The sequence below is a fragment of the Podarcis erhardii genome (assembly GCF_964252035.2).
Source record: "Podarcis erhardii genome assembly, chromosome: 15".
NCBI classification, from domain to species: domain Eukaryota; kingdom Metazoa; phylum Chordata; class Lepidosauria; order Squamata; family Lacertidae; genus Podarcis; species Podarcis erhardii.
In genome coordinates, this window is record NC_138505.1 from 9,055,145 (window position 1) to 9,080,642 (window position 25,498).

Genomic DNA, 25,498 nt, shown 5'->3' on the forward strand with positions numbered 1-25,498 from the left:
GCGCACCTAGTTTTTAGAGGGGGAAATCAAGGGAAAAAATCTTATTTCCGCCCCCAGCCCCAAAGAGCTTCTGGGGCTGCCAGGGGAAGCCCGGGTCCCCCCCCCCAAGCCCCAAAGAGCAAAGAAGCCAAGACAGTGATCGGGATCCATCCTGCTCGCTGTCTTGGCTTCTGCCATAGCCACGCACAGCCTATCCCGGCTGCAGAGGTTGCACGTGGCTAAAGAAGCCATAGCCGCGCCCAACCTCTCCCGGCTGGAGGGGCTGCACCCCCATGGCAATACCCCCACCTCCCGCAACAGCCCACAGGAGCCATACACCCTTTAAGGAGCGCGTGGCTCCTGCGGGCTTTTCTACAAGGACAGAGAAGGGACTGACTGGCCGCGTCAGTCCCTTCTCCCTCCTGGGGAAAAGCCCGCAAGAGCCGTGCAGAGCTTGTGTGCGGCTCTTGGGGGCTTTTCCTGCCTGCCTCCCCCCTGCATTCGCTCCATAAGACGCACACACATTTCCCCTTACTTTTTTTGGGGGGGGGGAGTGCATCTTACGGAGCGAAAAATACGATATTTTTAACCGAGTACCAGAAGAATATTTTGATCGATGTTGTGACTTTCCTTCCAGAACTTTGTTCTTGCTGCAGATGTTAGCAGATTGCTTTAAGGATGTGGGCTGGCTGTTCTCCATAGCAAAAGTTGTCGGGAAAGCTGCGCTTCTGGTGTTGGATACCGTTCCGCAGACCCCCTTCTTCTGGGCCATCCATCTCACAGAGGTTGGTGCAATCCGCAAATTCGTTTTCGTTAAACCGCTTGCCTGTTTGCCCACCGCTTCCCAGGATTGTGGCTCCATACAGCCTGGCGAAGCCAAGCAGTTTAGTGCCCCCTGTTAGCAGTGAAAGAACGCAAGCGCACAATGTGCTGCAGTGCAACAGACGGTGGTTCATTGAGCTCTAACGCACTTTGAATGGCACTGGCCTCGTTCGGGAAAGAGGGCAAATGGTAGAAAGTTGCTTTTGATGGCCTCTGCACACGTTGTGTAGTGAAAGAAAGGAGGCTAGAGGAACTGAAATGTTTCTTCTTTAAATGGAGCGTCTGCAAGTGGAAATGTGAGGGGAGACCGATGTTGTGTTGCCCATCAGGCAATGGCTTTTTACACCTGCCTTGCAAATAATTGAGTGTGGTCACCCACACTCTAGCCTCCACTTTTGTGAAGCCTGTCTCTATCCTCAGAGTAGCATTAGAGACACATCTTGGGACTTGAAGGACTGACCTTTGAAATTTGGATTGCACCATTATTTATTGTAATTCATTAGTGTAAACTGTTTAATTATTAAAAAGGTAAAGGGACCTCTGACCATTAGGTCCAGTCGTGGCCGACTCTGGGGTTGTGGCACTCATTTCGCTTTATTGGCCAAGGGAGCTGGCGTACAGCTTCTGGGTCATGTGGCCAGCATGACTAAGCTACTTCTGCTGAACCAGAGCAGCGCATGGAAACGCCGTTTACCTTCCCACCAGAGCGGTACCTATTTATCTACTTGCACTTTGACGTGCTTTCGAACTGCTAGGTTGGCAGGATCTGGGACCGAGCAACGGGAGCTCACCCCATCGCAGGGATTCGAACCGCGGACCTTCTGATCGGCAAGCCCTAGGCTCTGTGGTTTAACCCACAGCGCAACCCGTGTCCCGTTTGATTATTATTTGCTGATATTTAATTTTACTGTTCACTATTGTATTCCAATGAATTATTGGATATTGCTTTAATTGATATGTCAATTATTTCAAAGTCATTGGGACTTCTTTGTACAGTGGTACCTCGGGTTACATACGCTTCAGGTTACATATGCTTCAGGTTAAGAACTTTGCTTCAGGATGAGAACAGAAATGGTGCTGCAGCAGCAGCAGGCCCCATTAGCTAAAGTGGTGCTTCAGGTTAAGAACAGTTTCAGGTTAAGAACAGACCTCCGGAACGAATTAAGTACTTAACCCGAGGTACCACTGTATTGGATCAGATTATCAGGAGTGTGTGATTGCTGTCTGTTTTGTTGTTTCTTCAGCTTGTATACCTTATGTATAGTAATTCAGAAAGACGGTATGCCGCTTAAAAGTGAAATGAAATGCAATACTAGAGGACTTTTGCTTGTGTATGTGAACGTTCAACAGGAGCTAAAATACACCGGATACTGTTTTTGCTGTTAAAAATGTAGGAATGCCATCAGGCTATGCAGAAGCTGTTCGGGGCCTTGGCGGAAAGTGAGTCTTGTGCACCCTTTCTGACAAAGCAAGAGGTTCAACAAGGGACACGTTGCTTGGCAGAGTGCATTGTGGGGGATGAAGGCCATGCCTGGAACAGGTGAGGGGATTATGGAAACAAATACACGTTGCACGTTTGGGGTTGAGAACAAATCATGTAGTTAAGACAAATGGAGATATCTGCAGGTGGCTGTTAGTTATGACGGCACAGTTGAGCCTTGGGTGTACTGGAGGCTGGGGATTTACAGCAGGGGAGGTCGCGACCTTCCCAGCGACACCTGGCTGCACCTCATTGGGAACAGAATACTGGGTGGAAAATTAAAAGCAGAGGTATCTTTCTCTCTCTCTCTCTCTTTTGCCTCTCTCCCTTTCTCAGGTGCTGGGTTGTGGAGAAGGTGGAGGATTTGGCGGTAGTGTTCTTTGTGGATTTTGGCCGATCTGCCACTGTCCCGCTTAATTCCCTGCGGAAGCTGGACAGGGACGATGTCTGGGCCATCAAACCTTTGGCACAGCCGTTTGCGCTCCAGGAAGGCAAGTGAAGGCAAAAGTCAGTGGAGCGGTGAACGCAAATTTCACCCTTGTGCTGTAGGATAAGCTGCTAACAACGCTGCACCCCCCCAATAAAAAAAAAAAATCTGAAGAGGGTAAAAAGGTAAAGGGACCCCTGACCGTTCGGTCCAGTCATGACCGACTCTGGGGTTGCGGTGCTCATCTCGCTTTATTGGCTGAGGGAGCCGGCGTACAGCTTCCGGGTCATGTGGCCAGCATGACTAAGCCGCTTCTGGCGAACCAGAGCAGCGCACGGAAACGCCGTTTACCTTTCCGCCAGAGCGGTACCTATTTATCTACTTGTACTTTGACGTGCTTTTCAACTGCTAGGTTGGCAGGAGCAGGGACTGAGCAACGGGAGCTCACCCTGTCGTGGGGATTCGAACCGCCAACCTTCTGATCAGCAAGTCCTAGGCTCTGTGGTTTAACCCACAGCGCCACCCACGTCCACTGGCCAAATCCAGTAACTGGGTGTCTTGGGGAGGCAGAGACAAAAACCAAAACCCTGGAGAAGTGGAATGGAAGGCCATGACTCCATATTGCAGCATTTTTGTTGCAAGTCCCTCTTGTACTGCTTACTGAATAATTCCTTTTGACTCGTACTTTTTTCTTCTTTTGCAGAGGTTTTCCCACCTCAACTCATGATGAGAAAAATCCTGGAAGGGAAGGTGGTCGGCCCATGGAAGACAGAGGTAAGGACAGGAGTGTCTTGCAACTGTTAACGTACAAAGGAAATGATTTTTTTTTGTCGTCTTCCAGACTTTTGATAGCCACAGAACCACTTCTCTGTCCCCTGAATCGACATGGGTGAATCCTCAAAAGGTTTATTTTTAAAGTGGCCAGAGGATGAATGATCTGACTGCAGAGGAGAGCCACAAATCGATCCACTAGATGTGCCTCCAAATTGGAAGCTCCAGAACAGCGACTGTACGGAGAATCCCGATTCATATATCACATTAACCAGGGGTGCCCAAACTTTTTTCAAAGAGGACCAGATTTGATGAAGTGAGCATACATGAGGGCCGACCAAAATTGTTCAGCTTTTTTTAGGATTGGAAGTTTATGAGCTTTTTTAAGATTTTACCCCAGGAGATAAACTGCCACAGGGGCTGGATTAACCCCCCCAAAACGAACTTTGGACATACCTGCGTTAAACCATACAGTGGTACCTCTGGTTAAGAACTTAATTCATTCCGCAAGTCCGTTCTTAACCCGAAACTGTTCTTAACCTGAGGTACCACTTTAGCTAATGGGGCCTCGCACTGCCACCGCGTGATTTCTGTTCTCATCCTGAAGCAAAGTTCTTAACCCAAGGTACTATTTCTGGGTTAGCGGAGTCTGTAACCTGAAGCGTCTGTAACCCAAGGTGCCACTGTAGTTGAAAATGAACCTGTGGTTTAAGGTGAAGTGAAACGCGTCTTTCCCTAACTCTTTGGTTGCTCTCCAAACCAACACCAGTCAGGGTTTGTTATTGGTTTGCTGCCCATGGTTTGTCAAGAGAGAAACAAACCATAAGCCCAGGTTTGGATAAGAAAAGTCCCGCTGTATGAGGCCAAAAGCCCACCTTGACCCACATCCTTGTCTCACAGTAGGGGAAGCCCACACTGTTTTAAGGCAATTCGCTATCCTACCCCCAACTGCATATTCACATCACCACCATTAGCACATATGGCTTCGCCTAGAGCAGGCACCCCCAAAATCGGCCCTCCAGATGTTTTGGGACTACAGCTCCCATCATCCCTGACCACTGGCCCTGTTAGCTAGGGATGATGGGAGTTGTAGTCCCAGAAACATCTGGAGGGCCGACTTTGGGGGTGTCTGCCCTAGAGAATTGTGGGATCTGCCATTTACAGTTCCTAACACCCTTGACAAAATAGAGCCTGGTTGCTGGATCAGGCCAATGACTCCATCTAGTCCAGCACAGCCCCTTCTCCTAGTGGCCAACCGGATGATACTAATGATAATTTTATTCTCCATATGCCTCCCATCGGACTGGGTTCCCCCAGCCACTCTGGGCGGCTTCTAACATATATAAAAACACAAAACACCAAACATTAAAAACTTCCCTAGACAGGGCTGCCTTCAGATGTCTTCTAAAAGTCAAATAGTTGTCGATTTCCTTGACATCTGATGGGAAGGCATTCCACTGCTGAGAAGGCCCTCTACCTCATTCCCTGTGACTTCAGCGAGGGAAATGCCCAAAGCTGGATCTCACATCCTAGCTGGATGATGGGGGTGGAGACGCTCCTTCAGATGTCTCTGGGAAGCTGGCAAAGACCAGAGCACAACAGCGGCTCTCCTCGCTTGCAGTTCCCAGCGACTGGTACCCAGCAGCCTACTACCTCCAAGATTAGAACACAGACATCATTGCTACTGGACATCGAGAGTCTTATCCTTCACATTTTCACCTGCTGGGGGCCATCAGTACATCTTGTGACAGCAAATTTGCCTACAAGCTTTGCGGCAGTGATTCCTGCAGAATCGAGTTCCATAGTAACAATGCGCTGCTGGAAGTACTTCCATTTATATTTCCTGAATCTTCCAACACTCAAACTTCATTGATCTCAGAGTTATGAGAAAGGGAGAAAAACATCTCCCTGTATGCTTTTCTCCAAACCATGCATTATCCTAGACACCTCTTACAATGTTCCCCCACCCCAAATTAATACTCCCCAAATGTTGTAACCTCTCCTCATGGGAGATCTACCGTATTTTTCGCTCTATAAGACGCACCAGACCACAAGTTTTTGGAGGAGGAAAACAAGAAAAAAAATATTCTGAATCTCAGAAACCAGAACAGCAAGAGGGATCACTGCGCAGTGAAAGCAGCAATCCCTCTTGCTGTTCTGGCTTCTGGGATAGCTGTGCAGCCTGCATTCGCTCCATAAGACGCACACACATTTCCCCTTACTTTTTAGGAGGGAAAAAGTGAGTCTTATAGAGCAAAAAATACGGTACTCATGCCAAACTAATTAGCTTGTTTCCTGGGAGCAGTTTGTGCGCAGTGATAAAATTTCAGTTTTGGGCTCCTCATTCATGTTAAATAAACTCTTAGGGTTTTAAAAACTGTGGTTTAATGTGACAAGCGAATCATCCAGAGCTGCAATAGGCATCTCTTCCCATGGTGGATAATTCTGCTGAAGCTCTGCAGAACTGGCTGACCCAAAGAAGCAACGCTTTGATCCCTTACATCCTAGCAGAGGGAAGGTCTGGGTATCCTGCAGAGATGCAACGGGCACCTCTACGCTTGCTGGTGCGTTTTAGCTCCTGTGTAGCACACAGAGCTTAGGGAATTACTCATTGGCCGCTTCCGGCATGTTCTGAGGGTCAATGCAAGTTGGAGATCACTCTGCCCTGAATCTAAATTCTGCGCCAAGAGTTCCAAAGGGTCTCTGGAAACCTAGCAATTCTATGTGCACCTAATGCATTTGGTGTTTGTTTTAATTCTTCATCTACTAGGCATGAGAAACTAAAGCACAGCCTGGGAGTCTCAGTGGGGATTTACCAACACTCTCAAGAGTTTCTCTTTGGATTATGTTAAGTTCTAACAGCTTTTTCTATGAGGGGAAAAAATCATTTAACCAGCTGGATTACAACTGAACCCCGTGTTTACATCCAATTCCTAAAAACATCCCCACAAGGGCAGCCTGTTATAAGGGCTGGAGGGTGACAGGAGCTATGGGTCATGATGGGTGTTTGGGGGTGGGGAGGTGTGTTTAAAATACACTAATATTTTTTTCTAAGTCTATCTTGGTAACTTTTTACAGCAACACATTTTGAAGTTTGCCATCAAAGATGAGTAGGAGGAGGAAGTTCTTTAAAGAAATTCTGGAGAGAACATCCGACAAGCAAGCTGATGGGCTCTTGGGAAAAAGGATTGTAAATTGTTTTTGATGGGAGATGGGGTAAGCGGAAAGACGCTTTGCATTAATTTTCTACACCTTCCTGTTTCTATGCATTCCCCCCCCCCCCGGTATCTGTTTAAAACAAGGCAGTTTAACTGTGCCTTGTTGCGGCAGGAAGGAAAAAAATGTCTCTTAATTAAAAGCATTTTGCATATTAGTGGTGTTCAAAGATGGAGGGTTTGAAGAGGCAAGGAATGTTGAAATTTTGCCTATTGATTGGAGCCTGTTCTTCCCACCTTGTTTCTGTAGTTTAGTTGATTAAAACCAAATATATACATGTACACCTAAAACTTGGTTGCTTTTTAAAAAAGTGATGCTGAGGAAGAAATTGTCTGATTGTCTCTTGCACTCAGGTGAGCTTTTTCCTCTGGAGTCATTTTTGCTGTTGAGTTTCCCCACTTCTTTGATTTTCTACCCCCCCCCCCAAGGTCTGCTGATTTTAAAATATGACCTACAGCAAGGGCTTCCAAACTGGTGCACAGACCATCAGTGGCCCATGTGCTCCTTTCAGGTAGTCCATGATGTGCCTGCGTTAAGATTTTTAATTGCATTTTTATTGCTCTCTTTCTTTCTTGTACTTTATTGCATTTCAGTTCTAGGCAATTTCAGTTCTAACGGAGCGAAGTACAAAACAAGAAATTTAAAGGAGCAATTGAAACACGAGTAAAAATCACACAGCATTATGAACACTATAGCTGGCCGAAAAATCAAATCAAATACCCTTGGCAATTTTCAAGTGGTCCACAGGAGCGTAAAGTCAAAGAATAGTAACAGTGGAAGTGTGGAAACCTGTTTGCTGCTCTGGTCTGGCCTAGGTGTCCTTGGAGCACCAGAAAGCCACAAAGCCCTCACCTAATTGCTAACCCAAAATTTGTGTACAAGGAGTTAACACAACAGGACTGTGAGGATTCAAAAGCAACCATCCTTACGACTCCTAAGCCGAGTTGGTCCTGGTTGAAAAACAAAATCACAGTGCAGATATTGTGTCAGGATCATAGGGAACGTCACACAGACGCAATATAAATCTAGCAAGTTATGGCAATTCCACGAGCCTGAGGATCTTTAGGAACCGATTTTAAAGTTTCTAGACCTCATGGATTTGTGGGTTTTTTTCTCTTGGGAAGGCAACACCCTTTAACCTACCCTGAGTTGCCACCTGCTTTGCAGACAGAGAGGTAAGACTACTTCCCCTTCAAATTAACAAATGTAATTGTTCTCCAAAGAAGATACATTTCCCCCCCATACACATCCATCATACACTGTAACCAAAAAGGAAAAGAAAAAAAAAGCAGTGTACATGAAAATAAGAAAATAAATTAAATCCGTAGCAGAGGGAAGAGGCAGAGGTGCTCTAGACTGCAGCGGAGCTGGTAGCTTCCAGCGATAACAAGAGAATCAAAGAGTTTTGCTGTTTGTTTTGTTTTCGTGTGTGTGTGGTTTTTAATAAGAGTGACTGCCAGCTTGCCTGCTAGCGCGGGTCCAAGCCAGTAGCCCAAGCAGAGGGACGGCCCGGCTGCTCGCAAGTGTTTATAATTCCATAAGAGTCCCCCGCTGGAGCCGCTCACTAAAATTGCCTTGCAAGTACGGGCGGTGGAGAAAGAGGGAGGGAGGAGAGTGTGAGTGTCCTGTCCTAGGAGGAGGAGGAGGAAGAGCAGGCATCCTTGCGATCCAAATGCAACAGCGTTCAGCAGGGAAGTCGAGGCCGGTCTGAGGCTGTCCAGGGTGACCGTCTCCATGCTTAGCCATCTTCCTTAGGGGGCGTGTACCAGCCTGAGAGCAAAGTAAAAGGTTGTGAGGAAAGGTGGAAGACGTGGGGTTTAGGTGAACAGACGCCGTTTCTGTAGATCAAGGCTGGGAAACTTTGCTGGTGGGCAACCTACATATTCTTAACCTCTTCACCCTTGTGGGCCCCCCCCCCGCCCTCCCGTCAATCACCAGATGCCATCTTCACATCAGGCAACGCTGCGTCCTGATTGTCAGGAATGCAAAAAGCACAGATATTTGGAAATCTTTATGTAAAATTGCCTTGTGCTGCTCTTCAAACCCCTGCTTTTCAGAGGGGCTGTTTGAAAGTCCTTTTGCAAACAGCTGAGCTTTAGCTGGGCCTGCCTGTTTGCAGCATACAGCCAGCACAGAATTAACCCCACCACCCAGTATTTTGTTTTTTTAAAAACTACATCACAGGACATCAATTCCCCACCCCTGCCTCACACGGAGCTGGTCTAGCCAGCAAAATACTCTTCTTACTTGAGTGCTCAGAGGCTCTTTCCCAGGCCCAGATTCTCCTCTAGAACTGGAGGAGCAGGGGGGCTTTTGCATAGAAATCGTACGCTCTGCCACTGAGCTAGGGGCCATCCTCTCCAAGTGGATGGGAATCCTGCGGGTCTCTCCAGATCTTGCTGGATTCCAACTCCCGTCACTCCTGATCCAGAGACCTTGCTGGGGGTATGTTGCAGCCACCCTCCCAACAACAGCTGCAGGGCACCAGGCAACCCACCTGTGCCCTACAAGCATTGCCATGGGATGGTTTTCAAACTGGTGGCAGCCTCAGTCGGGAATAGGTGGGTCAGTAATGGCAGACAAGCTTTCTGGAGTGGGAAAGCTCTGCTGCTATCCATCTTCCACTGCAATGAGACTCTTCAGTATAGACAGAATGCCCCTAGGACAAGGGGATGAGGGCAGAAGGTAGGGGGTTCTGAGCTCCCCTCCCACAATTGTTTAACAATCGCAACACCGCCCGTCTCTCCATTGATTAGGCTGTTCACATGGCATCACTGACTCCACCCCCGTGACCTCATTTTACATTTGGCTCCTCCCATTTTATCTTGCACCTGACACCAGGTGTACAGAATGGAACTTGCTGAGTATTGTTGTTATCATTAATGGCTTTACTGTTTGGCTCTCGCAGAATTTCTGGGCTCAACTCAAATTGCTGGTTTAAATCCTTATAAAGCCACTTGTGGGGTCCCACCTGTTCCTCCCTAAGCCTGGAAGTCCCTTAAGGTGAGGATAAGAAACAGTGGCCAACAACGGAGGTCGGCTCCTCAGCCTTCCACTGGAAGCGCTTCAACCAAGGTGCTAGTCCTTACCATTCTTCTCGTGAATCTGGACCAGGGACTTGTACGACTGCTGCGCTCTTGTCAAACTGTACTGGTTCTGCGAGGGGAGAACGGAGAATGGCTTTTAATGTTAAGAAGGCTGCCCTCTCTGCACCCTTCTGTCATCGCCCACAATGGGTGCAATGGCAATATATCGTGAATCTTCATGTGTGTGTGCTATACAAAAATCAAAACATGGGAAACACCGCGAAGCCAGCCAGTGCCTCTACACAGTTCCATCCTTATTTCAGACATTGTGATATATCCGTATGTCACAATGTTTAGCTGGCAATATATCGCAAAGCTGAAAGCCAGCTATCGCCCAGCCGTAGGGTGCCCTAGAGGCTCCTGCCTCTAAATCACAGAAACACGATTACCCTGAAAAGCCACATACCCGTGAAAGGAAATGTTACACTCCTAGAGGCAACTTTGCCAGATTATATCTCCCACACTGCTCCAACCACAAAGCACTCACTGTGCTGAATATCTTGTAAGTGGTGGTTTTTGCATTTTTTAATGCAATCAGGCATTTTAGGACAAGCATGGTTTGACCATAGGAAGCTGCCCCCCCTCCCATTTTTTTTTTTACATCCTGTATTTTAAGGCAGTGGGCATAGTTCTGCCCTCCCTGTTTTATTCTTGCAACAACCTTGGGGGCTGAAAGAGAGCAAAGGTCTGTGACTCATTCAAGGTCACTTAGGTCAGTGTTCTTCAACCTCAGGTCCCCAGATGTTGCAGGACTACAACTCCCATGATCCACCGCTAGCTTAGCCCAACGGCCAGGGATGATGAGAGTTGTAGTTTTGCAACAGCTGGAGACCCAAAACTGACCTAGGGCACATTGTACACCACACATTTAAAGTACCATGACATCACTTTGAACAGTCACGGTTCCCCCCCCTCCCCCCAAAAAATATTCTGGGAGCTGCTGTTTGTTCAGGATGCTGAGATTGCCCACAATTCCCTTTCCAGAGTTCTCTGCGAAGGATTGTCAAAGCACTTGGGGAATTGTAACTCTCTTTAAAGCTTTGCTGGCTCTTTTCTGCCAGAGGTTGGAACCTCTGGCAGCCGACTCCTCTACTACAACACCAACGCAGGAGAATTGGGGCAGGGGATATGTCGACCCTCGCTCCAGGTTACCTTGTTGGCGCCAAACTGGACCCTGGCTTTGCCTTTCACAAGTGTGGCACTGATCTGCATGATCACGGACTCCACCGAGTAAGCACTGCTCCAGCCCTGGGGAAAAGGAGGTGAGGGAAAAGGAAATCTTCATAGAACTGTAGAGTTGGGAGCAACCACCAGCGTGATCTAGTCCAGCCCTCTGCAATGCAGGGACTTTTTTGCCCCATGTGCGGCTCGAACCTGCAACCCTGAGATTAAGAGTCTCGTGCTCTATTGACTGAGCTATCCCAGGGAGCAGCAGGCCAGCCGAACACCCCAGCCCAACTGCTGCAGAAGTGGGACTTGGGCCTGGCCCCAAATGGGAGTCCTCCCAGCCGCTCACCTGTTTTGTTAGAAGCTCCATGCAGATAGCTCCTCCGCCCAGGACATACCTTGGGAGAGAAGGACAGAGGAAAATCCATTGTTAGCCAAAAAGCCTCTCTCTCTGTGTGTGTGTAAATTCATTTAAAAGGGGAGCAGTAACCCAGTTCCTCACAATCAAAGCCCTTTCCTAATGGCAGATACTAATGTATAAATAAGAAAATTATTAATGTGCCTCCTGCCCCACAACCAATCCTGCTGCTCAGCTAAGATGGCCTGTCCTTTGAGGGGGTGGAGGCAGGTGGAAGCTGGCTCTACATCTCTAGATGGAGCAGAGGGAATGTGGCTGCCTCTGATTTTCTTCAGAACCAAGGAACACCCAATGAGTTTGTCCGGCAATAGAACTAGGGTCCAAATACTGTCGCCTCCGGGGAACAGGGCATCCAGCAGCATAGGATTAAGGGGTAAGTGCTTTAACCGGGCTTTAATTCCGTGTCCTGTAAGAATTTGGGTGCAGAACATCCCCCTTGCAGGCAGAAGGTTGCAGGTTCAATCCCTGGCTTCCCCAGGCAGGGGCTGGGAATGTCTCCCTGCCTGAAACCCAGTGACTTGCTGGTCAGTGTAGACAATACTGAGATAGATGACCAAGGATCTGGGCTCAGTATGAGACAGTTTCCTAGGTCCTGGCTGCCCTGAGATCTTCAGAAGAAGGGAGGTAATATAGATTTAAATAATACTGATTTTTTTTATTTTTTATTTGGAAATAACTTGTCTTCTCCAAAACAACCTTTATTCAGATTTACAGTTTTAACATTTATGGCCACAAAGCTGTACTATAGACTTCTCTAAAAAGATAAATATGATTTTTATATAGTTAATGTAGATGGGTATTGACAGTTATTAAATATTATAAAAGTAAATCAATTTCATCAAAGCCTCTTATTTATTATTATTATTATCCTCTGACGTTTTCATGCCTTGTGGATAAGGCAAAAAAAATACAGCAGGCACAATCTGCCAGGAACTGCTCACCAGTACAAGCCCCACTGAAGTGACTTGGAGTTGCATATGCGCACAGCATGCACAACTGGAGCGGCGGAATGCTCTCATACAAGCCCGTTTTGTTTCAAATGAGGTTTGGGCAACAGAAATTCCAAGTGGACTGTGCCAGGTGTGTAAATAGTCATCAAGAGGGATACCGCAAAATAAGCAAGGCAAAACAGAACAGCAATAATAATACTGTTTTAAAACAGCATGGTTTTACATGGGTTGTTGTCCTCGCCCTTGATAAGAAACTGAGTTACCAATAGCAGCCACTCAAATCCCACCGGTGGCATCATCAGGCACTTACCCTCCCGATAGCACAGGAGACACGACTCTTACGAAGGGCGGGTCAAAGGGAAAGTTGTCCTGAAAGGAGAAGAGAGAGGCTGAGCTGGCTGCCGGGCAGCCCTCCCCTTCCCTCCCACCCTGGCCATCAGCTGCTGCTGCCACCACCTCCTCCCTCCCACCAGCCTGACCTTAAAGGTGAAGTTGAGGAGAATGAAGTCTGCTCCCTCTTTCTCTTTGAGGATCTGCAAGTCGCTGTGCAAGGCGCTGTCCTCGTCCACCCTGGGAGAGAGAGGCAGGCAAGCTGAGCCGAGGCCAGAGGAAGGCCACTCGCCCCTCCCCAGGTCAGAGTTCCCGCTTTTGGGGGTCACATGCTGGGCTGGACGAGAAGCCAAAGCAGGTGGAGAAACAAATGCAATTTTTCCCTCCCGCTTTTGTACAATGGGGTAGTTTCTCCGCACCGTCACGACACACAACTCTAAACAGGCAAGCGAGATGCACAGCCAGAGTTCAAGGAAACGTCCCAGCCAGGCGAAAACACGCGTGGAAGGTACATAGAGGTTTGCCTGAGGTGTCGCCTGGGGAAGAGTCCCAAGGGCCAGATGGAGCACACTGGAGGTCCACATTTGGGTTAGAGATTCCCCACCCTTGGCCTAGATGTGGGGGGGGGGCTTCTATCCCAGGGGCGGGGGGCTAACTTTCTAACTCTCCTGGATAGCTCAGTTGCTTAGAGCATGGTGCAGACAACGCCAAGGCTGCAGGTTTGATCCAGCTGCATACCTTGGGTTACAGACGCTTCAGGTTACAGACTCCGCTAACCCAGAAATAGTACCTCGGGTTAAGAACTTTGCTTCAGGATGAGAAGAGAAATTGTGCAGCGGCAGCAGGAGTCCCCATTAGCTAAAGTGCTGCTTCAGGTTAAGAACAGTTTCAGGTTAAGAACAGACCTCCGGAACGAATTAAGTTCTTAACCCGAGGTACCACTGTATTCCTGCATTCCAGGGGGTTGGGCTAGATGGTCCCTTCCAACTCTACAATTCTGTGGTTCTGTGATCTGTGGGACCCTTTTTGTTCCGTGGGCAGGATTCACTCCTGACCGAAACAAGAGTCAGTGTGGTGTAGGACATGGCAGAGACCCACTCGGCCATGAAGTTCATTGGGGGCAACCTGGGGCCAGTCACTGCCTCTCGGCCTACCCTACCTCGCAGGGTTGTTGTGAGGATTAAGTGAGATAGAGAGAAAACCCATGTATGCCACACCTTTAGTTCTTTGGAGAAAAAGGTGGGATATTATGGTGCAATAAACAAACACTGGGGGCAGGTTGTCCACCCACCAGCGTGCGCGCATATATATATATATATATATATATATATATATATATATATGCAGGTTTTGGTGTCCTCGGGTGTCTTCCCGTGTAAAAGTTGGGGTGTCTAGGCGACGTTTCGACGAGGTCTCACTCGTCATCTTCAGGCTGGTGCTTTCGGCTTCTTGTTACTGGAACAGAGCAGGATCTCAGTGTTTGAGTTCCTATAAATACTGTAGAGGGGGTGTGGTGTATAGCCTCCAATGTTCTGGGCAGAGAGGAAGTTCCCAGGCTAGTGTGCCTTTTCTTCTTTTGTTCCTTAATTACCTGAGAGATATCTTGAGTGATTTCTTGAGTGATATCCTGAGTACCACTTAGGTGGGTCATTAGGTGTGGATTAGTTGTTAAAGTCTTTGTGTCTTGACCTCTTGAACTTTGTGAAGAGTTTTCCTGAGAAGATGGCTGTACTGTACATATATATATATATATATTTGTGTGTGTTTTTCACACACAGAAATCCTCACTCCACTGGTTAAATAGATCTGCTCGCTGGGGAGGAGGTTATCTGGGGTATATTCAGAGGCAGTGGGATAGGCAGAGAAGTTTTAACCTCTCCACCCACCAAAGCACTAGCTAATTTCATGAGAAGAACCCGACGGCAAGGACTATCTTAGCCCCAGCACATGTGAACCATGGGAGCCTGTGCTGTCGTTGCTGGAAGAGCTGCATAAAAATGCTGGCTATGAATCAATAAAGCAGGCCCAGGTAAGCCTTTGTTGATTTTTTCCAGCTTGGCTGGAAGCGGCCCACTGCACGGTGCTCTGCCCCAGCCTCTCTCGCTGGTGGAGAAAGAAAGGGGGGAGGGAATCCCTTTGCCAATCTACCGGCCTGGAAGAAAAAGCAGAGCAGGTGTCTTCAAGTGTGTGTGAAGTCCCGATTCATACTGGAATGGCGGGGTGGTCGGGGCCTCCCCCTACACCCAGGCATCTTGCTTAGGGTAGGGTGCAGCGCCCAACCACACAGGACCAGTCAGACCCTTACCTCAGGAGTTTGACATTCCAGTCGTACAGGCTGTCGTTCACTAGTTCAACTGCATAGTTTCCTGTGGAAAATAGAAAGAAGCAGTTGGTATCGCAGGAGAAAGGAAAGGAAAGGAAGAATGGCTATACAACACACACACACACACACACAAAAACCCTTAAAGTAACCAACAAAACAGAATTAAATTCCTACAGCAAACCATCTCGGCTTCCACAATATATATAGGCAACTCCCCATTCACAAAGGGGTTACGTTCCAGGCCCCATGTGCATAAATGAAATGCACCCAGGTGGGGAGCACCCTAGCACCCTAGAGAGTCCTTGTGGCTGTCAGGGAGACCCCAGAACCTGAAGAGGATGTCCTCTTTGGGCCCCGGGGTCTCATTGCAAGCCACAAGGACTCTCTAGGGTGCTCCCTACTTCTGGGTTCCCAGTGCCGCATGTGTGTGTGCCGTCGCATGCAAGTAGATTACGTACAAGTGGGGAGTCGCCTGTATACATACAAATACAGTGGTACCTTGGGTTACAGACGCTTCAGGTTACAGACTCTGCTAACCCAGAAATAATACCTCGAGTTAAGAACTTTGCTTCAGGATGAGAACAGAATGGGAGGCTCCAGGTTAATGGGGTAATTATGTTTTTATATACGTTGGAAGCCGCCCAGAATGACAGGGTTACCCCAGCCACGCGGGTGGGGTACAAATAATAAAAGTATTATTATTATTATTATTATTATTATTTAGGGTTGGTGAGCAGAGTGAGCAAGGACACAGCCCACAGAATATATATCTACCTAAACAAACCACAAACAAAACAATTGCTCCATCATCTACACCCCACTGAAAAGACCAATGCAACACAAAAATACGAACAGGGGTGACAAAATAAATTTCAAATTCTATGTTATAGGCATCGGTATACACCAGACACTCAACCGCAAGAAAATAATGCATCACATTACCTACCAACTCAGTTTACTTATTACAATCCAGGTTTCTCAACAGTCCTGCCCCCCTCTTCCTGACCGATGACAACCATTTCCCCAAAAGCAGAAACAAGGCCAGGCTCCCAGTCCTTGCCCTGCCCCCCCCTGCCCCGCCTTAGGGCTTTTCCAGGCTAGATACTCACCACCCTTGAAACTTGCCGATCGGTAAATATCCCTGAGCTCCTTCATTAGCCGGTCGGTGGCCTGCACAGACCCAGACACTGCCCCCTGAGAGAGGGCGAGAGGGAGGAGGAATTTCACTGTTACACCCATGTTGCTAGCAAGACAGGCTGCCCATTCCTAGGCTACTCCATCCCCCCCCCTGCCCCCAGAACGGAGACAAGTTATCGCCCAGGCCCAGGGCTGGCCTGGTGCTCTCCTGGCAAGGTGGACTCCAACCCCACCAGCCCCCAGGCAGCGCAGCCAACAGCCAGGGCTCATGGAAGCCGCACTCCGACCATGTGCCACTCCCAGCATCAAAGAGGGAGAGGCAGGCTTTGAAAAGTCAGCTGGGCGACCCTCCTCTCCATCTCCACCCCCAACCCGCCCCCCATTTCCCCGCCTTGCCCTCCCGCCTGGCGACACGTACATTTAAGTAATCTTGCCTCTGGTTCTTTTTTATTTTCTCGAGGATGGCCAGGTTCTCTTTGCCAATGCCGTCATCTTCCGCCTTCTTCCCTTCCGCCGGCTCCTCCTCTTTCATCTCGTAGTGATCAAGTTCTTCTGTGTCCTTGGGGGGGGGGGGCGATAAGAGAGCCATAGAATGGTGAAGTTGGAAGGGACCCAAGGGCCATCTAGTCCAACCCCCCTGCGATGCAAGAAGACTGAGTTAGGCTGGCCTCAAGCAGAGTCAGGGCTTTCTGGCTTTCTGGGCTGAAGCTCCAATCTGGTGGAACGCTCTGTCACAAGAGACTAGGGCCCTGCGGGACCTGACATCTTTCCGCAGAGCCTGCAAGACAGAGCTGTTCCACCAGGCCTTTGGTCAGGGCACAGCCTGACTCCCTCCTCTGGCAATCTGCACAGAATTTTGCTTAACGGTTGCCATCAATTTGATTTTAATTAATTTTTATAATGAAATGTTTTTAGGATGTTGGATTATTTGATTGTTTGATTGTTGTTAGCTGCCTTGAGCCCAGCTTCGGCTGGGGAGGGCGGGATATAAATAATAATAATAATAATAATAATAATAATTATTATTATTATTATTATTATTATTATTATTATTATTATATTCCTGACTCGCGACAGCTTTGAATTCTCTTTTTCTCTCCTTGGAAATCAAAAGCTGCACAAGCCACACAGGTCTGTTTCATGCTGCTTCAACTTTCACAACTGCAAGCAGCGGGTTGGGGGGACTTCCTTTCACCCAAGGGCCACATTCCCTCATGGCATGCCTAACAAAAACATTTATAGCAGGCGCCGAAAACGGTACCGTGAAGGAGCCTGTCGTAATATCAAAAGGAAGGTAGTTCCGAGGTGTAGGTGCTGCTACGCTATACGGTTGATTTCTTACGTAGAAATTTAGCAACGTGGAACCATTCCAGAATTGTTGCATGCTAAATAGGAAGGGTGCTCTATGTCTCCAAAATGTATCTCCATAGACCTTTTAACATAAGGCTTCTGCAGCCAATTTTTAAAGCTGTTATGGATTTGGATGTGTCTACTATTTACCACTGATGGATGTATCCAAATCCTTGCTCGCTATCGCATTAAAATCTCCAGTCCACATGATGGGCGGGGTATGTTATAAAATTATTATTATTGCCCCTGTCCTGAACATTTCAGGAATGGCTGTGGAATTAAGGTGGCTGAGCAAACAGGAGTTGGGAATTTTTAAAGGAATGCACCCCTTACCTCTGGCATCTCCTCGTCTTCCTCTTCAGAGGACACTTCTTCCTGTGTGCTCTATGGAACAAAACAGCAGGAGGACAGGTGCATGGAGTTATTCTAGAAAACACTGCCGTAAGACCACTCTTGCAACCTATGTTTAAATTGCAATGGTGTCATGGTGTTCCCAGTTCCTGGAACTGTAGTTTGTTAAGAGCACTGGGAGACTGTTAGGTGACACCAAGACTTCCCTGGGAAGAGGGACAGACTGCTAAACTGCTCCGGGAATTGTAGCTCAGTGAGAGAAATAGAGACCTCCCAACAACTCTCAGCTTCTTTAAGTTAGGCTGACTCTACTCCAAACACTACACATTAATGCCAGCCTGAAAACAAGCTGTTTAGAGGTTTTATAAAAGCGACTGCATTCAGACAATCATCTCTCATCTTAATATGTCAAAATATGAATGAGCCTTTCACAGGCAAACTTTGTGCCACCAAACCAGGACGTTTCCATTAACACTACACAGGCTGCAATCCCAACTACCCAGGAGTAAGCCCTGTGGAATTCAATAGGATGTAGACTTGTGAGTTGATGTAGTTAGGAAAGGGCTGCGGCTCAGCGACAGAACATCTGCTTTGTGTGCAGAGGGTCCCAGGTTCAAACCCCGGCAATTCTACAGAGAGTCCCTGCCGGTCAGTGTAGACAAAACTGAGCTGGGTGACTCAATATAAGGCAGCTTCCTGCATTCCTATGAACCGCACTGCAAGGAATTAAAACAACTTTGAACTATATTTTAATATTGTGGCTCATTCCAGAGCTGTTAGTCATAGTTTCTTGGCTTGGACAAAAGGTTAAACAGAAGATTCTCATGTTTGTTTCTGAGTTTCTTTGATGTCTGAAAATCAAGAGGATAAAAACTTTATAAAAGAATGGGGGGGGGAATCGTAGTTATTTAGGAGACCACCATAAGCAGATGGAAACCAGAGCAGGATTTTGACACACTTGTAGTGTAAAAAATATCATGGATAATATGGTTTGATATAATAACTGGAGCACAAACGAACATGCAGTTGTAGATGTTTTAACACAAGACTTCATGGACGGGGTGGGGGGGAAGTCACGAGATTCGGAGAATCTCCACATATAGTGTTACTTTATCAATGTGTGTTTATTTGAATTTTTCTATTTGCAAAATTAATAACATTTATTTTAAAAGAAGAAGATTCTAATGTTTGTCTGCCAGGTTGCACACAGAAGGTCACTGCTTCAATTCTCAGCATCCCCAACTAAGGCTGGGAAAGATCTGAAACCCTGGACTGCTGCTGTAGGTCAGTACAGACAATATGGAACTCATCATAAAGCACAGTCCACAGCCCCTTCTGTCATGGAGTGAAGTTTTATGTATTTGCAGAAGCTGCCAATAAAAGCTGGAACACGCTAGTGCAGTTCTAGCAGGTCTGTAACTTTCCATTTGGCTCAAAGCAAGCAGCTGTTGTTTTGAACTGTGTGCCTTATCTTAGTACCAAGGCCACAGGGAAGCGTATTATCTGTGGCCCAGTGAGCAGTCTTTCTCCTCCTTCTTTTTCTTCATTCTTCAACTGACTTCTTTTACCTTTAAATTTTTGCATTTATATTTGTGTGGCGTCTTTTTAGGCTGAAACTGGATTTTTTTTTTTTTTGCTCTAAGAGGAGCTATGCTGTATTTGGACTCTTGACAAAGAACTTATGCCTTAGTAAACTTCTATGAATGATTTTTCCTGCGTGTTGTGTTTCCCTGTAATCCCACGTCTACCAGAGTAGCACTACTCTGCTACTTTGCTGCGTAGGCAACAGTCAGGAGTGGCCTCGGGCATTGATTCCTAACACCTTCCTATATGGAACCTATTTTAGTACACCTGTGACTGGTGTCCGGGTGGATTTCTTTGTTTCTTTGCTTGATGTAAATAAACGCTGTTAGATAGAAAGAACAGGGTGTGGACTTTTCCTTCTCCTTACACGGAAGCAACTGCTGCGAACTCTGCTACTGCCTGAAGAAGTTTTGCACAGAGGAAACGTGCCGGACAGGCAGAAATAAACACAGAACCAATTGTGCCCATTCAAGCAGCCTCCATGACAGCGGAATGCCACCTGGCCCAGGAGCCTTGCCGGGAGCGAAAAGGTTGGCTTACCTGCTCAGCAGGCAGAGGCTGGTCCAGCATTTCAACGTCTGGATGCTGGGGAAGGTTGTAGAGTTTGCAGAGATCGGAAATGATCCGCTTCAGGTGCTGCAGAAGCTACCCAAGAAGGAAGCCAACGAGAACAAAGTTATGGAAAAAGGAGGAATGCTGATCACCCCTCACCCGCCTCCTCCAGCTCAATTGCTCCCCCTCCTTCCCCAAAGACATTGGCGCTTCTTCCGCCTCACCAACGTATTTCCTTTCTTCACGTCTGCTAGCCGCTCCAGGATCGCCGCCAGGTTGGGATCGTCCGATTCCACGGACCATATTGGGGGGACAGCTGGATAAGACTCCTAGAGAAGGCGGGGAAACCGAGGGGGTTAGCAATAGGCAGCATCTCACAGAGATAACCAGATATGACCATGTTGTTCCTGCTTCATTCCTCTGCAACTTCCTGCCACAGGCCCATTATGCTAGTGATGAGGACGCTATGGTCCTCCAGATGTCACTGGACTACAACTCCCATCACCCATGCTGGCTGAGGCTGATGGGAATTGGAGTCCAATGATACCTTGAGGGCACCAGGTTCTCCAATCTTGATCTAAATAACTTGACTTCAGCTCCCACGGGCAAGCAATGTTATTCTACCTGCCAGGGTTCTTGTGGCCCTCTGAACATTAAAGCCATGCAGCTAGGGACTAACTCGATGCCATAATGAAGTCTGCCAGTCCAATCTCAAGGGGTCTCAAGTCTAAGGTCTTAGTTGAGATAACAACCCTCCTTGCTTTTTTGACCCAGGCATCTGTTATTCCAGAGCTGGAGATCCTGCTGGTACCTCCAGATACTGTTGGCCTTCCAACACACATCAGCTGCAGCCAAGATGTCCAATGGTCAGGGTTGAGGGGCTACATGTTCCCCAGATCTCTGAAGTGGTATTTCTAGTCTAAACCATTAAGGAAGGCAAAAGGGGCTGAAGAGTAGAGTCATAAAAGCAAAATAGTGACACCTCTTTGCCTGATCCTGATCCTTTCCCATCTTTTTCCACCTAGGCCATGAAAGCACCTGGGCTGTCCTGCACCTCTGCTTCCATGCTGCAGCCTGCACCCCTTTTCGGCTACATGCTGCACACTGTGTTACCCTGGCAGCTGCCCCATATAACTCACATCTCCCCTGCTAAATCAAGGCTGGTCTCCCAAACCTGCTGGATTAGGCTCAAAGGCCAGTCTGTCCTGGCATTCTGTCCCAGGTGCCCCTGGGAAACCCAAAAGCAGGACTTAGGCACAACAGCAGCTGGCAATTCAGAGGCATACTGTCTTTCACAGGGGAAGGAAAATATAGCCATGGTGACTAGCCTTGATAGCCTTATTCTCCACAAATCTGTCCAATCCTCTTTTCAAGTCATCCAGTTTGGTGTCCGTATTACATTCCATCATTTGCGCACTGTGTGAAGAACTACTTTCTTTTGTCTGTCCAACATTTGGCTTACCGGGTGGCCCCACTGGGTTCTCATGTCGCGGAAGTGTTCAAGAAGGGAAACCCCCTGCCTCCTAGCTGCCCGCATTGTGCTTAAGCCCCAGCGTGGTCATCAGAGGCGAGCAGAAAGTCCACGCAGGCGAGTGAGTAGGCTGGCGGAGGGAGGATCCCTCCAACCCTCCTCTGCCAACCCACGGAGTTTGTGTCGCAGTTGCAAAGGCAGGGCAAGTCTTTGCTTTCGCTTGGAAGTGGGCTGGCAGAGGGTGAGTGGGTTAGATCGTGCAATGTTGACCTGGAGGCTACATGCCACTGATGGAAAACGGGGCTTCCGCCTCCACTGCAGCCAGGGTGTTAACACAGGATACCACAATATGCCAAGTTTGCAACTTTGGTAGGTTTGCACAGGGGCTTTCCATGATCCCTCTTGCACCTTGCCAACTACCCCCACCCACGGCCCCGCCCTCCAAGCTCCGCCCCCACACGCCCCGCCCCTTCCAGAAAACGCCCCGCCCCGCCCCTGCATGCCCCGCCCCGGTTCCACACGCCCCGCCCCATCCCCCCACTCTCCTCCAAGCCCCGCCCCCGAGGGAGGGCGAGGGTCTCCCGCCCAATTGAAGGCGCCCCTTCCTCCCCCCCCCACCCGGGGACTCACCGTGATGTTGCCATGGATACGGACGGGCCCCCCGCCGCCCGGGCCGGGCAGGAACTCGCAGCCCAGCTCGTCCGGGCAGGCGCGGGCGATGCGGAAGCGCTCGTGGCCGCGGTGGAAGATGGACTCGAGGAGCCGCAGCTCCCGCCTCAGCAGCGCGCGCCCCGGCCCCGCCCCCAGCGCGGCGCCAGGCCCCGCCCCCAGCACGGCGCCCGGCCCCGCCCCGCCCGGCCCCGTGCGCTGCATCTTCCCATCGAGCGGCCCGCCGCGGCCCCCGGGCCCCCCGCGTCCCCCCACACCGCAAGATGGCGGCCGGGAAGGGCCCGCAGTCGGAAGTGACGACCCGCATCCTGCTCCTCCCCCCATCGGCGCGCGGGCGGGGGAGGAAGAGGAGGAGCCACGCCGGCAGGAGGTGACGGCGGAGGCCCGCGCGGCCGCACGCACGGCGCCGTCGTCATGGAGACGGGCGCTTCCGGGCCCGAGCGGAAGTGGCATCCCAATGCCCGTTTCTTTCTCTCCTTTCGGCCACAGAGGTGGTGAGCCCTAGAGCGTCGCCGTAGCGCGACTTCATAAAGGGGCCAGAATGTCGTGTTTCCAATATGCTTCACAGAAGTATCAGCTGCTCCTCCTTTGGGTGACTTGGGGAGCTTTATTTAGAAAATGGTACTTCTACCATGGAGAATGTAAGGTATAGAGCGGCTCCAAAAGCGGCCGTAGAGAAGCCTCCGGTTTTGCCTAGAGCGGCTCTACGCTACTCCATGCGCAGCTCGAGAATTAAAATGACTTCCCAAGTTCACCGGAAGTTCCGGTGTTGTTAGACTCGAATGTTACCCGCGCAGGAACAAACACCCAGGGGCGGGTGTTATATGTACGGACAGGAAACGGAAGTCAAGTCCCGGAAACGGGCGGAAATGAAGGAGAAATAGCTCTTGCCCTGAAGTGGGATGGGAAAAGCGGGGGGGGGGGGGCGCAGTTTGGAATCCTGGAGAACTTCCCTCGCAATTGGCTGCTTCCGATGTGACGCAAGAAGATGTACCTCCCAGGAAATATGGGGGAGGTTGACGGGCAGCTTTTTGGTGACGTCAGGGCATGAGTGGCCAATGGCATGGCGAGAATCCCTAGGTGTTAATACCCTCAAGCCTCACGGTGACGTCATAGCGAGGGATTACCACAGGATGTGCTGTTTATTTTTGGAGCATGTGAGGCCCTCCTGTTATCAGGCCTGGCTACCTCCTTCTTTATTGCCGCCTTCCAAAGAAGCTGGTAGACTGCCTCTAGTCAGGAAGGCTCCCTTCCTTACTCATTCATTTATAATAGACCACTCTGCCTCTATACAGTTTCTAGAGCAGGGTTTCCGTGCAAATCAGGAATACACACTTCAAAACAAAATAAAGACACTCAGAAGGTGCTGTGCAGGGCCTGGTGGTCCACTCAGACTGCACTCTCCCAAATTCCTTTTCTTTTTCTCCAGGTCTTGATTTTATAATCTTGCTCCTAATGGCGTTTATCGGTCTGCTGTGTAATAAACGAACATTTATTTTCAGCTGTTTAAAATATCATACTTTTTTTTTTATAATGTTATTGTGCACACCTATCTCTCTGCTTGGCTACTCCAAACGAAGCCCCTCTGAAATCCGTAGGATTTGCATTACTTCCTAGGCTGTACAGTTAGCATTGCAGCCTATGCATGCTTACCTAGAAGTAAGTGCCTTAAGCTCAATGGGACCTTCTCTTGAGACAGCAGGCATAAGATTGCACTGTAAGTTGTTTCTCCTCTTAGCAACAGTTTACAAAGAGAATGTGGGAAAATTCGTATACTGTATCAACTTTGGCTTCTGTTAGATTACAGCTACAGCAGGTTTTATTTCAGGGGGGTTGACTGGATGACCCTTGGGGTCCCTTCCCAGCCCTAGAATTCGATGCTAGTTGCTTAGAAATGCTCAAGGCCTTTGGAGGCCTTCTTATCTCACCAGCTGCGTTCCTGCTGAAGGAGGAGGGGCAGGAAGCCCCCGCCTCTTTAAAATGAATCAGCAGAAAAACAAGTAGCCTGCAGAAGAAATCCAGCTCAGACCAGTTTTGCAGTTCGGTTGTGCTGAAGCAGCTACAGATGTTACATTCGGATTTGTACATGGGATTTGCTTTGCTGAACTGTATAAGAGCGCTTTGGACAATAATGCAAGCAAGCCACCTTACTTTTTGGCACGAGCCAAGGTTTGGGGTTCTATTTAGCTAAACCAAACCTGTCTTGTGCCTTTCTCTTGTGAGTCTGTTTCGCGTTCTCTAGGACAGGGGTTGTCAACCTGGTCCCTACCGCCCAATAGTGGGCGTTTCAGGATTCTAGGTGGGCGGTAGAGGGTTCTACGGCACAAGCTGAATCCTCCTTCCATCGAGCACTGGTGGGCGGAAAGGAAATTTTACCATCAGAAAGATGCATTAGTGGGTAGGTATAAAAAGGTTGACTATTCCTGCTCTAGGAAGACATTTGGATTCCTTCCAGGGACAGAACATATTTTTAACACTCCCTTGATGACTGTAAAATAATAATAATACAGTCATACCTCAGGTTAAGCATTTTCAGGTTGTGCTCCGCGGCGACCCGGAAGTAATGGAGCGTGTTACTTCCGGGTTTCGTCCTCGTGCATGTGCAGATGCTCAAAATGACATCACACACATGCGGTGAAGCAGCAAATCGTGACCCGCAGACGCAGGTTGTGTTCGCTTCAGAATGCCAACGGGGCTCCGGAACGGATCCCATTCGCATCCAGAGGTACCACTGTAATAACAATAACAATAACAACAACAATAATACAGGCTATGTAATGAGGAAGTGGGTGGAGTCTAAGGTCAGAGGAAGGGGGTTGTTAAACCAGAGCAGCTGAATGGCTCACATGTAACGCCTGGCAACTAAGCAGACCTTTGCAAGACCTAAGTAGCTTTGGAAGTGGAGATCAGCAGTGCTGAACCAGATCTGTGAGGGAGTTCCAACCAGAAACAGCATCTTTTCCCCTCAGCTCTTGGCAAATCCATCCGAGGGCATGGAGGAAGATGCAGGCAGCTAGCTCGTTCCCAGTGAAGACTTGGCCACCAAAGACGGTGAACAGGATGTGGCGATCTAGACACACTCTTGGTCCTTTAGCCTCGGGCCTTGCTGAAAGAGATGCAGCCTCTCTCGCCACCCTGAAGTGCCCTTGGCGAGAGGTGGTGTCTGCTCCAGCTGTTTTTGCTGCTCACAAGCCAGCTGTCTGCTTGTGTGCATGGAGTCTGTTGAAAAATGCATGTGGTGGTTCAGTGGGGGACTCTCTGGACCAGTTGCCATGGATACCAAGGACGGAGATTCCTCCCTCATCACCGTTTGTGCTTCGAGAGAAAGGCCACTTCCTCACTGAGGCGACAAACACTGTAACCACAGCGTTTTCTAGCGAGCACTTCAACTGTCCAAATGCTCCTTTGTGGGTGC

At 48.8% G+C, this 25,498-nt stretch overlaps 2 protein-coding genes across 4 annotated transcripts in view; one reads left to right on the forward strand and one right to left on the reverse strand.

Annotated features, from left to right (window-relative positions):
* Positions 1-6,985, forward strand: part of TDRD10 (tudor domain containing 10) — a 37,152-nt gene extending 30,167 nt beyond the window's left edge. For 2 of the 3 annotated variants that reach the window (XM_081841166.1, XM_081841168.1), the window contains 6 exons: positions 617-764; positions 2,196-2,341; positions 2,618-2,772; positions 3,412-3,482; positions 6,558-6,666; positions 6,790-6,985. In XM_081841166.1, coding sequence (XP_081697292.1) covers positions 617-764; positions 2,196-2,341; positions 2,618-2,772; positions 3,412-3,482; positions 6,558-6,593 — 556 coding nt within the window. In that variant the 3' untranslated portion in view covers positions 6,594-6,666; positions 6,790-6,985. Of the gene's footprint in view, positions 1-616; positions 765-2,195; positions 2,342-2,617; positions 2,773-3,411; positions 3,483-6,557 lie in introns of all 3 variants that reach the window. The other variant, XM_081841167.1, reaches the window with a different exon arrangement.
* A 901-nt stretch (positions 6,986-7,886) lies between these two features.
* Positions 7,887-22,551, reverse strand: UBE2Q1 (ubiquitin conjugating enzyme E2 Q1). Its single transcript, XM_081841113.1, has 13 exons — positions 22,045-22,551; positions 20,168-20,272; positions 19,932-20,036; positions 17,790-17,840; positions 16,525-16,665; positions 16,079-16,163; positions 14,952-15,012; positions 12,796-12,886; positions 12,627-12,685; positions 11,298-11,346; positions 10,934-11,029; positions 9,785-9,851; positions 7,887-8,465 (listed from the first exon to the last, which is right to left on the reverse strand). The coding sequence occupies exons 1-13, from the start codon at positions 22,534-22,536 to the stop codon at positions 8,434-8,436; spliced, it is 1,434 nt and encodes a 477-aa protein (XP_081697239.1). The 5' UTR covers positions 22,537-22,551; the 3' UTR covers positions 7,887-8,433.
* Positions 22,552-25,498: the final 2,947 nt, after the last annotated feature.